Source organism: Natrix helvetica, assembly GCF_964273705.1.
Source record: "Natrix helvetica genome assembly, chromosome: Z".
In the NCBI taxonomy this organism is placed as follows: Eukaryota; Metazoa; Chordata; class Lepidosauria; order Squamata; family Natricidae; genus Natrix; species Natrix helvetica.
In genome coordinates, this window is record NC_138554.1 from 1,855,011 (window position 1) to 1,871,752 (window position 16,742).

At 43.4% G+C, this 16,742-nt stretch overlaps 1 protein-coding gene across 1 annotated transcript in view; it reads left to right on the forward strand.

Moving 5' to 3' along the window:
* Nucleotides 1-2,537: 2,537 nt before the first annotated feature.
* The window catches only part of LOC309401073 (ephrin-B3-like), a 57,363-nt gene continuing 43,158 nt past the window's right edge, over nucleotides 2,538-16,742 (forward strand). The window contains exon 1 of the mRNA XM_081970017.1: nucleotides 2,538-3,812. Coding sequence (XP_081826143.1) covers nucleotides 3,694-3,812 — 119 coding nt within the window. The 5' untranslated portion in view covers nucleotides 2,538-3,693. The remainder of the gene's footprint in view (nucleotides 3,813-16,742) is intronic.

The following is a 16,742-nucleotide window of genomic DNA, read 5'->3' on the forward strand; positions in this document are numbered from 1 at the left end:
AGAATCCCCTGTGAGCATGGCTGTTCCGCCGCTAGGAATTCTGGGGGGTTGTAGTTTTAGCACGGCTGACTGAGGTTTTGGCCGAGTTTTTTGCAACTCCATTGTTCCCCCTTTTAGGGGTGGGGAGAGCTTTTGGGGGGGGGGGCACACGGCCATGCCCTGCCTTCTTTGGGGGGCGGCCTCTAACCACAATCTCCCCAAGGGCATCCTAGTCCCAAGCCCATCCTGGTTTGTGGCTCTAACCTGCTTTTTCAGCCCCGCCCAAGATCAGGCTACTGAAAAGCAGAGATAGATAGATAGATGATAGATAGATAGATAGATAGATAGATAGATAGATAGATAGATAGATAGATAGATAGATAGAGATAGATAGATGATAGATAGATAGATAGATAGATAGATAGATAGATAGATAGATAGATAGATAGATGATAGATGGATGGATGGATGGATGGATGGATGGATGGATGGATGGATAGATGGATGTAGAGATAGGTAGATATAGATAGATAGATATTAGCCTTTCTGCAGACCCCTTCATGCCCTCATGCCCCTCCCTTCTCTTTCTCGACAAGCCGGAAATTCAACAGGTACGGCTTCTGGAAGGACCCCCAAAGAACAGCTCCAGAAAAGTTGAAGGAGCAAAAATAAGTGAATTATTATTATGATGTACTTTATTCATTAAGCATGAAACTCAGCCAACTGAACATTCAAAAATGCATCACAAATACCATTGACTGGTGCTAATGGTTGATACGGTTTACTGCCAGCGTCCTAGGGATCAACCAAGGACCTTCTTAAAATATAAGATGCTCCGAGTAGCGCAGTTTTTTGCAGTTCCGCTGGTGTTATTGCAGGAAGCTGCAATTTGTGAATGTATCTTGCAAAATTCTTGGACATGGTGCCAAGTGCCCCGATGACAGTGGGTACCACTGTGACATGCTTCATCCATATAACTCATTATTATTATTATTATTATTGTTATTGTTGTTGTTGTTATTATGTTAATCTTTGGTGAGATTCACAGCCTTTGGGGCTGGTTGGTAGCTCAACAGCTCAAGGACCTAGGAACTGTTAAGGTAACGTTGGAGGACATTATTATTATTATTATTATTATTATTATTATTATTATTATTATTATTATTATTTTGTTAATCTTTGGTGAGATTCACAGCCTTTGGGGCTGGTTGGTAGCTGAACAGCTCAAGGACCTAGGAACTGTTAAGGTAACGTTGGAGGACATTATTATTATTATTATTATTATTATTATTATTATTATTATTATTATTATTTTGTTAATCTTTGGTGAGATTCACAGCCTTTGGGGCTGGTTGGTAGCTGAACAGCTCAAGGACCTAGGAACTGTTAAGGTAACGTTGGAGGACATTATTATTATTATTATTATTATTATTATTATTATTATTATTATTATTATTTTGTTAATCTTTGGTGAGATTCACAGCCTTTGGGGCTGGTTGGTAGCGCAACAGCTCGAGTCCTAACCAAAGACCTAGGAACTGTTAAGGTAACGTTGGAGGATATAAATTGTTGTTGTTGTTATTATTATTATTATACAATTGTATCACAGCGGCCAGTTGTTTCGCTGGATTTAGCATTGATTACTAGTCGGGCCCCACTATTATTATTATTATTATTATTATTATTATTATTATTATTATTATTATTATTATTATTATTTCCCCCCTTCCCAAATCTTCCAAGGTGGAAAACACACACGCTTGGAAACATCCAGACACAATGCCTTAATTTGTGCAGAGGGAGAGAGGAAGGGGCACACACCCCCCTCTTTTCCTCCTGCGTGTCCCCACCCCACCCCGTTTTCCTCCTCCTCCTCCCCCCCTCCTCTCACCTGTCCTTCCTCCCCCCTCCCCTTTCCCTGACAATTCCAGCTATATTTAAAATATGCTGACGCCTTTTACAAAAAAACAGCCCTGCCATTAATCTAACCCCCTTCCATTCACCTGGAGGGGAAGACCAAAAAGAAAGAAGGAAAAAGGATTTGGGATGGAGGAGAGAGAGAGAGAGAAGGCCGCAAACACACACACACACCCATTCTTATTTTTTGTGTGCATGCTTTAAAAATGTCCTTTTGCTTTGGAAATTGCAATTGTCTTCCAAAGGCATCACCTCTCTCTTCCAATCTCTCTCTGGATTTGACATCCTTCCGAAGGGAGCTGTGTCTCATTTTTTCTTTTCTTTTTTCTCCTCCTTCGGGGCTGCTGTTCCCTTCCTCCTTTCCTTTCCTTTTGGACTGAAGTTCTTTCTTTCTTTTCCCCCCCTCCCTCTTTTACCTCCCTTTTTTTCTTCCTCCTCCTCTGAAAAGAGAGAGAGAGAAGAAAAAAGCATCCGCGCTCCGTATCTTCTTTCATCTTCAGACTCCGGTCCTTGCGTTTGGGCAAACTGTGTCTCTTCATTCCGCTTTTTCGCGCTCACCAATTTTTCTCTCCTCCCTCTCTCTCTCTCTGCCTCTTCCACCTCCCCTCCCCAAAGAGAGAGAGAGAGAGACAGACAGAGAGAGAGAAAGAAAGAAAGAACAAGGAGGGAGAGGGGCGAGGGGAAAAAATTCTGCCTGATTCCTGATTCTCATATTATTATTATTTTCGCTCTGTCTGCCTGTCTGTCTGTCTCTCTGTCTGTCTCTCTGTCTCTTTTTCTCTTTCTGCATCATCCATCGTTGGAGTTGGAGTTGCTGGGGAAGGAGGGAGGAAAAAAGGAGGAGGAGGAGGAGGAGGTCGCCGAGCCCCCCAAATCAGCGCTGCGGAGGGATGGAAAAATAGAGGAGAGGGGGCTTGCAAATGAATTCCTCCTCCTCCTCCTCCTCCTCTCTCTTTCTCCCCTCCTTTCTTGTGTCTTACACACTTTTCCACACCTCCCTGAGGATCTGGAAGCAGAGAGGCTGAAGGAGCTGACTGAATGAAATTTCTGCCTTTCTGGACAAAATTCTTGGTTCACCCTTTCTTCTTTCTTTCTTTCTTTCTTTCTTTCTTTCTTTCTTTCTTTCTTTCTTTCTTTCTTTCTTCCTTCCTTCCTTCCTTCCTTCCTCTTTCTTTCTTTCTTTCCTTCCTTCTTTCCTTCCTTCTTTCTTTCTTTCCAGCAGGAAGAGAGAGAGAGCATGGGGGGGAAATGCCCTTCTTTTGGGCAACTCTTTGCAAGTGGTGCAAACTTTTCTCATCAACCCAGACCCTGGTGCACAAGGGAGGATTTCTAAAACTTTGTTGAGCCCGCCAGCGAGATCTAGTAGATTCTTTCCTTAAAGAAGGGAGGGGGGAGAAAGAACCAAAAACTCTTCTCTCTCTCTCTCTCTCTCTCTCTCTCTCTCTTTCTCTCTTTTTTTCTTGCCTCTCTTTCTCCCTGGAATAGATAGATATATATTTGGTATGCGTCCCCTCCTCTCTCTCTCTCATCTCTCGTCTTATTTTTCCCACCCTGCTCGCCAAGGAGGGGATTCGGAATTGCCTCTTGAAAACCGGCGGGGGTGAGATTGTCCAAGAAAGAAAGAAAGAAAGAAAGAAAGAAAGAAAGAAAGAAAGAAAGAAAGAAAGAAAGAAAGAAAGAAAGAAAGAAAGAAAAGAAAAAAGAAAGAAAGAAAGGGAAGAAGAGACTCCGGAGCAGGGAGTTGGTGCTGGCCTCTCCTGTCTGCCCCTGACTCCTATTTTTCTCTCTCTAGCAGTGATGGCCTTTGAAAACTCCGGAATTGGATTTTATATGGCTTTGAATCTCTGTTTTTGGGAATTCTTGTTTGTAGACGGACTCAGTCTGGAGCCAATTTATTGGAACACGTCGAACAAAAAGTAAGTCTCTTCGTTTCTCGGGCCTGGGGAAAAAAAATCCAGGTATTGTCTGGGGAAGGCAGCTTCAGGTGCTGGGAATATTTGCCCTTTGCGTTGAGTTGGGGGGGGGGGCGGCGCGGAAAAATAATAATAATATTTTTAAAAATGGCTTTTTTCTGTAACAAAATCTGCTTAGGTCGGTGGGTTTGGCTGGCCTTCTTTGCTTTGTGTATCCGTGGAATTTGGAAGGAGATGCTTTGAGCAAGGAGGCAGCCAGGGGGAAATTATCGGCGTTTGGAGATGCCCGGGTGTTTTTTTGGGGTGGGGGTGGGGGGGAGAAGGTGGGCACCCCGGTTTTGGCGTTGGGGCAAAAGGAGAAGAGGAGAAAGAAGTTTCTTCTCCTCGCAGTTTGTCAGGCCACACGTGAAACCCCCAAAAACCCCTCCCCCCTTTTTTCCCCTTCCCCAAACTTTTGCCAATCTCCATTTTTTTTCCACCCCTCTATTTTGGGGGGAAAAAATGGGCATTGCCTTGGCTAAGAAGGGGGTGTCACCAGACACAATACAGAGAGGCAAACGCTTTTCTCCCTCTGTCTTCTCTTCTCTGCCCCCCCCCAAAAGAAATGTGATCCCCCCCCCCACTTTCTTCTGCTCCGTTTGGACACCAGATCCAGCTTGGCCGGGTCAGGTTTTCCTGCGAAAATATGACTTCTTTGCACCGTAACCTCTTCAAAAGTCTCGGCCGGCGAAAGTGTGTGTTGTGTACCAACCTCATAATCCTAAACTGGTTTTCTTGCAAGTTCAGTCTGGAATGTCAGCAGTTTTGGTTTGGGGTTTTGCCTTGTCTTGTTTTTGGGTTGTTTCCCCCCCCCCCACTTCACCCCGCCCCAGTTTTGGCAATCGCCGAAAAAAAGAAATGAAAATTATTAAAATATCAAACCAGAGTCGGTGAACCTTGCCATGCAGCTGTGGACGAATGAACTTTGCTGGGTGCAATGTACTTTAATTTGACCGCAATGTTGTCTAGGGTGTACAATTATGGCTATTCAGAGAGACACACACACACACACACACACACACAAACACACACAGAGGGCATCTCAAGGTAGGGGAGTGTATGTGTTGGTGTGTCTTTTTCTCTGCTCTGTCTCCGCTGTTGCTTCTCACTTTTTGCGGCGGGGTGGGTCTGTCTGGGTTGTGTTGGTTTTTTTTTTTTCACTTACCTACAAGCGATGGTGTGTGCGAGCTTCTCCGCCTCTCCTTTGCATTCTTGCACGCCTTTCAACAATTGTGAAATCCGACACAATCTGGTTCGCTCTCCTTCTCTTTCCCTCCCTGCCTTCCCTCCATTCAAAGCAGAACTGATCTCTGCGAAGCTTTTGAAAGTGGATTGGAACCGGATTAAGTGTAGCTTCTTGCCTTGGAAAGGAGCAGTTTGTGTGTTTGTGTGTGTTTGTGCAGTTGGGGGGGGGGAAGGGAGCCCGTGCCTTGTTCAAAGATGGGAAGGCGGAGAGACCAAAAGTGAACTTTCTTCTTCTTTCTTCTTCTTCCTGTTTTTTTTTACAGACCAGTTTTCACGCCTGCCAGTCACTTTCCAACTCTGGATAATCTCTCTCTCTCTCTCTCTTACACACACACACACTTACACACTCCCCGGGAGTGTCGGCCTGACTCCTCATCTGTTAACAATTGTGGCTTCAATCCCCCCCAACAACTTCTGAAACTAAAGTCCTCCCTTGCACACTTTTGAGAGAGAGAAGGAGAGAGAGATGCAGGAGAGGAGAGAGGCCGATCCCAGTTAATTTGGGGTGATGTCATTTTTTTTTCTGCCTCGGGAAGGGTCCCCGTGGAGGGACGGGGATGGGGGGGGGAGAAGAACCGGGGGTGGAGGGGAAGAGGCGAGCTTGGAGAGGGGCTGTCAGAAAAACCTCTCTCGCGCACATTAGAGGGGAGAAAGAGAAAGAGAAGAGGGGGGGAAAAAAACCTGTGATTCATAAGTGCTACAATTTGCGGGCTGTTGCTATGCGAGGCAACGCTTCCTAGCAACAGGAATATATATATTAGAACTAATGAGCTCTATTTGCCTAAATCACGCAGAGTATTTTCCTCCCGCCTTGACTTCTGATGTTTTGCTTCTCTTTCCTTCCTTTTAACCCTCTCCTCTAAAAAGGGGGAAATGCCCCCCTGTTCCAGGTATGGGGGGAGGTGGGTGAGGAGACCCTTCCCCTGTCTTGAAAACCAGAGGAGAACAATGGCTGGAGGGCAGCCCCGACTGAAGCCAGAGGGGCAAACGGGACAGAAGAGACCCAAAGGAGGGTCTCTTCTAAGATTGGGGACCTGTTTAGGGGTATCCCCCTTTGGTAATGGGGTGTCCCTCCTGCGTTGGGTGTTGTACTCACGCGTTACTCTTCCTTGGTGGGATCTGTAAGACGCCAACTCTTCGGTTCCGTTGGAAGAGGGAGGTGTGGTGGTCCTTCTCCCCTTTAAGAGGACTCTAGAAGGAAGGAAGGAAGGAAGGAAGGAAGGAAGGAAGGAAGGAAGGAAGGAAGGAAGAAGTTGTGTCAGAAGTTGAAAAAAAATTGGGGTGCCCAAGTGGAAGAGTTGCACACCATCTCTGAGGTCCACCTCAACCGTCCTTGTCTGCTATGCCTGTCCATCAACAATGGAAGGAGAATCCAGATTCTGTTCTGCTCAAGTTGCTGGTGAAAAGTTGAGAGGCTAGAACCTCAGGGATGGGGGACCTGGTTGATATCTTCTCCGTCCTGCTCTCTCCAAGATGCCACCTCGGGGAAGGCACGTTCTGAAGATCTCTGTGTTGAGTTGTGTTCTCTGACAATGTGGCAATAGAAAGGTGGCACCAGTTATGTGTTTTGGGATGTGTGTTGGACCTGCTGGAAGATGGACCTTGTAGATTTCTTCTCCTTCCTTCTCTTTCCCAGAAGCCACGTTGGGGAACGCACGTTCTAAAGATCTTCCAGTTGTGTTGTGCTCTCTGGCAATGTGGCAATAGAGAGGTGGCACCTGTTATGTGTTTTGGGGTATGTGTTGGACCCTCTGGAAGATGGACCTTGTAGATTTCTTCTCCTTCCTTCTCTCTCCAAGATGCCACGTTGGGGAAGGCACGTTCTAAAGATCTTCCAATTGAGTTGTGCTCTCTGGCAATGTGGTAATAGTTAGGTGGCACCTGTTAGGTGTTTTGGGATGTGTATTGGACCCGCTGGAAGATGGACCTTTTAGATTTTTTCTCTCCTTCCTTCTCTCTCCAAGATGCCATGTTTGGGAAGACATGTTTGGAGATCTACGAGTTGAGTTGTGTTCTCTGACAACGTGGCAATAGAGAGGTGGCGCCTGTTAGGTATTTTAGGGTATGTGTTGGACCCGTTGGAAGATGGACCTGTTTTGGAGGGTCCCCTACTTGCTGGAGAAGTAGGACTTCAGTAGTTCTATTCAACATGTGCTTGGAAGCTCTCTAGAAGTTGGAAGGAAGATTTTCCCAAACGACTATAGCCTCCCCGTATGAACCTCCCGTCCTGCCCACCTAGGTTTTAATTATTCCGTTGCAAGTTCCCTCATTATTTTCTTTGACAAGGCCGTGCATCCAGCCCCTGCTAATATGGAGATTTATTTAAATGCAATAAGTTAATGAGTCGATTAATTGGCTGACCTCCCTATCGGAAAGGCAAAACTCTCTTTCCGCGCAGAGAAGGTGGCATAGATGCACGCGGCCAAGATGGTGGAAAGGAGGAGGGAAAAAAACCTGAGAAATCAGTTGTGGTGATGTGGCAAAAACCCAACAACCTGTGTATGTAAGGATGAGTGAATGCAGTGGGATGTTGTTTCCCCTCGCATGAGTTGATGGCTTAGCATCTTCAGGTTGATTGCTCTTGTTTTTCAGCGCAAAAAAATGGGACAGTTGCCTTCATAATAAGTGGCACGAAACATCAGATTTGCCAAGGTAGAAACTGGGATCTGAAAAGGAATTGGTGGCCAGGCGAGGCCCAAAGCTCAAACGGTATTTTAAAAAATTGGTGCCACGAATATTTCGTGTTAAAAGCGTCTGCCAAAAAAATTTCGTGTTGAAAAAAAGTCTGCCACAAATATTTCGTGTTGAAAAAAAGTCTGCCACAAATATTGCGTGTTAAAAGAGTCTGCCACAAATATTGCGTGTTAAAAGTGGCTGCCACAAATATTGTGTGTTTAAAAAAAAGTCTGCCACATATATTTCATGTTTTAAAAGCCACAAATATTTCGTGTTAAAAAAACTCTTACTGCAAATATTTTGGATTTTAAAAAAGTCCACCGCAGATATTTCATATTAAAAAAAAAACATCCACCACCATTATTTCAGGTTTTTAAAAAAAAGTCTGCCACAAATATTTTGTGTTCAAAAAAGTCTGCCACAAATATTTCGTGTTCAAAAACGTCTGCCACAAATATTTCGTGTTCAAAAACGTCTGCCACAAATATTTTGTGTTCAAAAAAGTCTGCCACAAATATTTCGTGTTCAAGAAAGTCTGCCACAAATATTTTGTGATCAAGAAAGTCTGCCACAAATATTGTGTGTTAAAAAAAAGTCTGCCACATATATTTCATGTTAAAAGAGTCTGTCACAATTATTTTGTATTAAAAGCATCTGCTCAATGCTCGAACGGTATTTAAAAAATTGGTGCCACAAATATTTTGTGTTTAAAAAAAAAAGTGCCATCGACATTTCGGGGTTAAAAAAAAAAACTGCCACAAACATTTTGGGTTAAAAACCAACCTGCCACGGATATTTCATGTTCAAGAAGTCTGCCACAACTATTCTGCGTTAAAAAAATTTCTGCCACCAATATTTCATGTTTAAAAAACCACAAATATTTCGTGTTAAAAAAACTCTTACTGCAAATATTTTGGATTAAAAAAAAGTCCACCGCAGATATTTCGTATTAAAAAAAATCATCCACCACCATTATTTCAGGTTTTTTTAAAAAAAGTCTGTCACAAAATATTTTGTGTTCAAAAGTCTTCCACAAATATTTCATGTGAAAAGAACTCTTGCCGCAAAGATTTCACATCAAAAAACCTCTACCACAAATATTTCGTATTTTAAAAAATCCGCCACAATTTTCATGTTTGAAAAAAGTCCGCCGCAAATATTCCGTGTTCAAAAAAGTCCCGTCGGCAAATATTTTGCGTTGAAAAAGTGTGCCGCGAATAAGTTTGTGTTAAAATAAATCTGCCACAAATATTAAGGGTTTAAAAAAAGAAATCAGTTTTTGTGTGATCTTTTGCTGAATGCCCGAAATCTACACTCGAGCATCCTTCCACATCTTCACACATTGTGGCATGTGAAAATACTGTCCTTTGGAGGCTGGCGCATCCCTGTCTCTCTGGCCACAAACGCGCATACTTCCCAAAAAAGGCTCCAAATCTTCACTATCGCCCAACCACATCTGGAAGAGGAGGGGGGGGGAATGTTTCAGAAAGAAGTCAAGATGGCAGCTCTGATTGTGCACATGTCTCATGTGCCACGCGCATGAAAAAAAATAGGGCAGAGACTTGGTTGCACAAACGCAGATGCCATCTTGACTTTAAAAAACAACCGCCAACAACAGATGCTCTCCTGACCCAGAATCCACCTTCTTTCTCGACTTTTCAATATTTCGATCTGGATTAATTCGCGGTAGAATGACACTCTCAGTTGAACTCCGAATTCGCTCTCCAATCGGGAGCGAAGCGAAAGGGATAGCCGTTTGTTCTGGTTGATGACAGTCTGTTCTGGTTTACATGGGGGGGGAAGGGTCAAAGGAAGCTAGTCTGACTTAATTCTCTTTTAACGTCTCGTCTCAATCAAAGAAGGTGAAAAATGAGGATTTATTTGCCAAGTTTTAGCTTTGCATTCTGCAAAGAGAGACTTAAATCGAGATTTCTCGGTCAAAAAGAAGAGAGTTAAATCGTCGGGGGGGGGGGGTTCACGTAATGTAACAATGGGTGTGAAGACCCCTTCCTGGTTCTCAAGCAAGAAGCCCACCCTTGAAAAAAAACAGGATTTAAATGAACTACTGATAGTCCTCGACTTACGACCGAAATGTTTGTTGCTAAGTGAGATGGTTGCTAAGGGAGTTTTGTCCCGTTTTACAAGAGTTGTCAAGGGAATCATTGCAGTTGTTAAGTTAGTGACGCGGTTGTTATGTGAATCCGGCTTCCCCATCGACTCGTCGGACGGTCGCAAAAGGGGATCACGTGCCCCCTGGCACCCCGTAACCATCGTAAATACGAGTCAGTTGCCAAACGTCCGAATTTTGATCCCGTGACCATGGAGATGGTGCAACAGTCATAAGTGTGAAAAGCAGTTTGTTTTTACAGTGCCCTTGTAACTGGAAACGTTACTAAATGAACTGTTGTAAATCGGGGACTGTAATAATCTGACCTAATACAGGTAATCCTCCATTTACAAACATTCATTTAGCAACCATTCAAAGTCACAATCATCATCTTTTAATGACTTTATAATACCTTGCAGAGTGGAGTCAGGGAAACTGAATGGAGCTAGCAGAGTGTTTTAATGGCCGGATGCTCTTCCTGTCCCCAGTACGGAGTTTTGCTCAGCAGATAAATTCTCATTGTGCCCAGAGAGAGAAATATCTGCCTTTACCTAGGATCAAACTCACAGTCTCCTGATTGTGAGTCAATAACTCTATCTCTAGGCCCCACACCACCCATTCAAAGTCACAATGACCCTGAAAAAAGGCGATCGGTCCTCACACTTATGACCGTCGTGTGATCAAAATTGGAACGCTTAGGAACTGGCATGCCTTTTACGACAGGGAAGCATGATTCACTTAATTACCATGTTACTGATGGAACAACTGCAGTGCTTCTTGACGACGGTGGCCAAAAAGGTCGTAAAAATCGGGCAAAACTCACTCAACTGTCTCGCTTAGCAACAGAAATGTTCTCTGTGGACACCACCCCACTCTGTGGACACCTCCATTATCTTCATGTAGACCACTGTTTCTCCAACTTGGTGACGTTAAGATGGGTGGACATCAAAGTTCTGGGAGCTGAAGTCCACCCATCTTAACATCGCCGAGTTTGAGGTACGGTGGTCTACATCAGGGGTCTCCAAACCTGGCACCTTAAAGACTCGTAGACTTCAACTTCCAGAATTCATTGTGCCGGCTGAGGAATTCTGGGAGTTGAAGTCCACAAGTCTTAAAGTTGCCAAGTTTGGAGACCCCTGACGTAGACCACCATATCTCAAACTCGGCGATGTTGGACTTCAGCTCCTAGAACTTTGGCGTCCACCCATCTTAACGTCACCAACTTTGAGAAATAGTGGTCTACATGAAAGTAATGGAAAGTGTCCACAGAGAAGAGCTCCAGATGATGGCTGCAATCGGGATTTCACAATAAACATCTCAACATCAACACAAGGTGATGTTCTACCTTGAAGTTTGGAGTCCCCTGGTCTTCATGAAAACAAGTCTTCAAGGTGATGTTCCACCTTGAAGTTTGGAGACCCCTGGTCTTCATGAAAACAAGTCTTCAAGGTGACGTTCTACCTTGAAGTTTGGAGACCCCTGATCTTCATGAAAACAAGTCCTCAAGGTGACGTTCTACCTTGAAGTTTGGAGACCACTGATCTTCATGAAAACAAGTCCTCAAGGAGATGTTGTACCTTGAAATTTGGAGACCCCTGATCTTCATGAAAACAAGTCCTCAAGACAATGTTCCAAAATCACCATCGGCTTTTCTTGATCCTTCCCAGAAGAGTTTCCAAGGAACAGGTCCTTCACATCTGTCCTGAGCCAGCAGATGACACAGCGGCAAAGTCACAACTCAACAGCGAAGAGCAGCCACACATGCCTAGGTGTGAAAACATTTTCTTCCTCTCGAAGACGCTCACCTGCAATTCCTCGGCAAACAGATGCCGAGGTGTCAGAGGTGTTTGTCGTTTATCTCTTGCGCGGAGCATTGTTCTTGCTTTCTCCCCCACTCCCTGTTCGCTACCCAGCTCCAGCGGCGTATGTGTGAATCCCACCTCTCTCGGGTGTGCGTAACACTCCTGAGCAAACACGCATGCACCAAAATTCATAGTTACACAACGTGCTGTTCCTTTCCGGAGTCAGCAACGTTAGGCTAAGTGCAAAATAAAATAATTAAAAATCAGGAAAAGTTGTGCATCCCAAGAATTAAATTCGTGCGTGTGTGGAAAATAAATGTGACTTGAATAAAGGTGGCACCGATGCAGTAGATTTGCCCATATTGGTCGTTCTCGGCTTACGACCACAAATGAGCCCCCCACATTTCCATTGCTAAGACGGAGACAGTAGCTAAGTGGGGTTTTGTCCCATTTTACCACCTTTCTTGTCACGGTTGCTAAATGAATTGCTAGTCGTTAAGTGAATTTTGTTACGCTCGTTTTATGAGCTTTTTTTTTGCCACGGGGGTTCAGTGAATCTCTGCAGTTGTTAAGTGGATCATGTGGCCATTAAGCAAATCGGGCTTCCCTGTTGACTTTGCTCGTCAGAAGGTGGCAAGAGAGGAGTCACGTGATTACCGCGACCCTCATAAATACGAGTCAGTTGCCAAACATATGAATTTGGATCACGAGACCCCGGGGATGCTGCAATTGTTGTTAAGTGTGAAAAATGATCAGGTCACTTTTTTCAGTGCCCTTGCAACTTCCAACAGTCACTAAATGAATGGTCGTAAATCAAGGACTGCCTATACATTTCAATTGATGCCAATTTTCTCTGTTTCCGCTCTTTTCTCCACTCTCTTTTCTTCTTTAGGTGTAAATATCTATCTCTATTTATCTATCTGTCTATCTTCTATTTAATCTATCTATCTGTCTCTTATATTTAATATGTATGTATGTATGTAGCTATCTATCTATCTTCTATTTAATCTATATCTATCTATCTATCTATCTATCTATCTATCTATCTATCTATCTATCTCTATCTATCTATCTATCTATCTATCTACCTATCTATCCATTCATCCATCCATCCCCCCCCTCTCTCCCCATCCAACCATCTCTATATCTATTTATCTATTTATCTATTTATCTATTTATCTATTTATCTATTTATCTATTTATCTATTTATCTATTTATCTATCTATCTATCTATCTATCTATCTATCTATCATCTATCTATCTATCTATCTATCTATCTATCTATCTATCTATCTTCTATTTAATTTATATCTATCTATCTATTTATCTATCTATCCATCCATCCCTCTCTCTCCATCCATCCATCCATCTATCTTCTATTTAATATCTATCTATCTATCTATCTATCTATCTATCTATCTATCTATCTATCTATCTATCCATCCATCCATCTCTCCATCCATCCACCTCTCCATCCATCCATCCATCCATCCATCCATCCATCCATCCATCCATCTATCATCTATCATCTATCATCTATCTATCATCTATCTATCATCTATCTATCTATCTATCTATCTATCTATCTATCTATCTATCTATCTATCTATCTATCCATCTATCTATCTATCATCTTCTATTTTATCTATATCTATCTATCTATCTATCTATCTATCCATCCATCCATCTTTCTCTCTCCATCTATCTATCTATCTATCTATCTATCTATCTATCTATCTATCTATCTCTATCTCTATCTATCTATTATCTAGCTATCCCTCCCTCCCTCCCTCTCCATCCATCCATCCATCCATCCATCTATCTATTTATCTATCTCTATCTCTCTTTTCCAAAGAGGCAGGAAAGGTTTTCTTCTCGCCCGTAGAAAACCCACCAATTTCAACCCACTTCACTCTGTGCCCCCCAAAGAAGATTCTGGCGGGACCTCATTTTTCTTCGCCTTGGCTTCTTCTGGCAAACTGTCATTTTTCCTGATGGTGGCTTGGCTCTCCCCCCCCCCCTCTCCCCCTTGGTCCTTCATCTCCTCTGCAGGGTTTGGGCGTGACCGATCCTGCCCCGGTGGTACAGAGAGGTCAGATTGGATGATCTCTTCGGTCTCTGGAAGACCTATAATTATTTCATGCTATAATCTTCCTCTCAAAGCCAGAAAAAAGTGACGTTCTTCTGATGCTTTCAGAGTTTCCTTTTTTTTTTCCAGGAAAATCGTAGCACGATGGGAAAAAAAGAGAGATCTTTCACTCCGGAATGAATTTTCTTTACTTCTTCTTCAATTTGTGGCATGGGAAAAAAAATAAGTTTTGTTTGTGAGGATTTTTCCAGTTAGCTGGGGTCTTTTGTTAGATGAGGTCAGAGGTCAGGGGTCCCGGGTGCAGACATTCCCAAACTTGTAAAAAAAAGAAAAGAAAAGAATTGCAGATAATAGGAGTTGTTGTTTTTTTGCAGCGAGCGGAGAACAGAAGAACAGAAAAAAGGCCGTCCTTGTCTTACGACCATAACCAAACCCCCAACTTTCCGCCGCTAAGCGAGACATCGGTGAAGTGAATTCTGGGAGTTGAAGTTCACCCCGTTTAGAATTGTCAAGATTGAGGGAAATTCTGCGGGCGTATAACATAGGAAGTTCCAATTTGTAGTAGTCCAGCTTGGGTGGGGGGATGGGGGGGGGAGAAGAGAGATAGACTACAAATCCCATCCTCTACATCCAGTGGTGCTGCCGGGGAGAGGAGGGAGTGGTCGAATCTTCGAAGGTGGTGTGTAGCCACTTTTTTGGGTGGTCCACACTCGTGCAATATTTGCGAAAAATACCCCCCCCTCGATTCCTCTCGCCGGCTCTGCGCACCGAGACAAATGTGATTAATCGATTAACGTTTTAATCACAGGTTAAAATTTACCACCCGCCGAGTCTATTGCAAATTGATTTTTTTAAAACACACACACACCAAGGCTACCCTTTGTCGACAGGTCTAATTTGCAAAGCAGGGAGCGGATCCGAAATACGAGCGATTTTACAAAGACACAAAGACGGTTGTCAATTTTTGTCGTCGTCCCGATGTGTAAAATGTCTCGGTGGATAAACCTTGGAGAATTGGGATATGGGAAAACTGGACATATTTCTGCCCCAATCTGGGGAACGCCGGGTAGGTCCCGGGGAGTGGGATGGGGGAGAAACCCCCTGGCCAAACCAGCTTGAAATGAGACACACAAAATTGGCACAAACACACGTCCGTCTTTTTCCGTCTCAGCTTCCTGAGGTTTTGGACAATTTTATCCGAATGAGTTGGAAGAGACTTGGAGGTCTTCTAGTCTGACCCCCTGCTCAAGTAGGCGACCCAATACCATTCTGGACAAATGTTGTCCAATCTCTTCTTGAAAACCTCTAGTGATAGAGGACTCACAACTTCTAGTGGCAAGCTGTTCCACTGGATAATTGTTCTCACTGTTTGCAAGTTTCTCCTTCATTCTACGTTGCTTCTCTCCTTGATGAGTTTCAACCCATTGCTTCTTGTCCTCTGGTGCTTCGGAGAATAATATGACCCCCTCTTTTTTGGGACACGCCCCTCAAATATCGGAAGATGCCATCATGTCACCCCTAATTCTTATTTTCTCTAGACTAGACATAGCCAATTCCTGCAACCGTTCTTCATATGTTTTATCTTCCAGTCCCCTAATCCTCTTGGTTGCTCTTCTCTGCACTCTTTCCAGCGTCTCCACATCTTTTTTATATCGTGGCAACCAAAACTGGATGCAATATTCGAGGTGTGTTCTTACCAAGGCATTATAAAAGAGTATTATTACTTCATGTCATGCGTATCCCCATTGTGGTTCGCTTACTCTCTTCTAATCCCTTCCTCTGCAATCTCTCTATTCTAGGGGATTGGAGGAAAAAATACAGACATGGGGAATTCTGGGGCCTTATCGCTATTAACACTTCACACAATAAGTATCCTTATTGTGGTTCGCTTACTCTCTTCTAATCCCTCTCTCTGCGATCTCTCCATTCTAGGGGATAGAAGGGAAGAAAAACAGGCCTGGGGAATTCTGGGGCCTTTTCAAGGCTTTATAAAGTGGTATTAAAACACTTCACATGATATGTATCCCCATTGTGGTTCGCTTACTCTTTTCTAATCCCTCTCTCTGCGATCTCTCCATTCTATTATTTATTCACATTTCTAAACCGCCCCCTCTCCCCAAAAGGGACTCGGGGCGGTGTACAGTCCACAATAAATAACAGATAAAATACAAATATAAATATATATTTATATTTTAGGATATAAATTCTAGGGGATTGGAGGAAAATAATACAGACATGGGGAATTCTGGGGCTTTATAAAGTGGTATTAAAACACTTGACGTGATACGTACCCCTATTGTGATTCACTTACTCTCTTCTAATCCCTTCCTCTGCAACCTCTCCACTTTAGGAGGTAGAAGAGAGGAAAAACCCAGGCATGGCTGACTGGGGAATTCTTACTAAGGCCTTGTAAAGTGGTACTAACACTTCACGTGATCTTGATTCTATCCCTCTGTTAATGCATTTTAGGATTGCGTTGGCTTTTTTGGCTGTCACTCCTGATTCACACTTAAGTGGTTGTCTACTAGGACTCCCAAGATCCCTCTCCCCGTTACTACTATTGTGCTACGTTTCACCTGATCTGTATATATACTTTTGGTTTTCCTAGCCTAAGTGTAAAAACTTCACTTTTCTCTCCACTGAATCTCATTGTTAGATAGGGCCCTGGGTTCAAGTCTGTTGAGATCCTTCTGGATCTTGGGAGAAGGGAAGGGGAGAAAAAGAAAGAAAGAAAGAAAGAAAGGAAGGAAGGAAGGAAGGAAGGAAGGAAGGAAGGAAGGAAGGAAGGAAGGAAGGAAGGAAGGAAGGAAAGAAAGTCTGCAAGGAGTTAGGAGTATAAATCCTTCCCTTCACCACCCTCCATTCAGAAGCTTCTTGGAGGAGAAGCGAAAGGTCTTTGAAGGAAAAACCAGAAAGTCCAGTTGCCTTTTGAAGAAAAGCACTTTTGAGAGAGAGGAAAGGAAGGAAGGAGGGA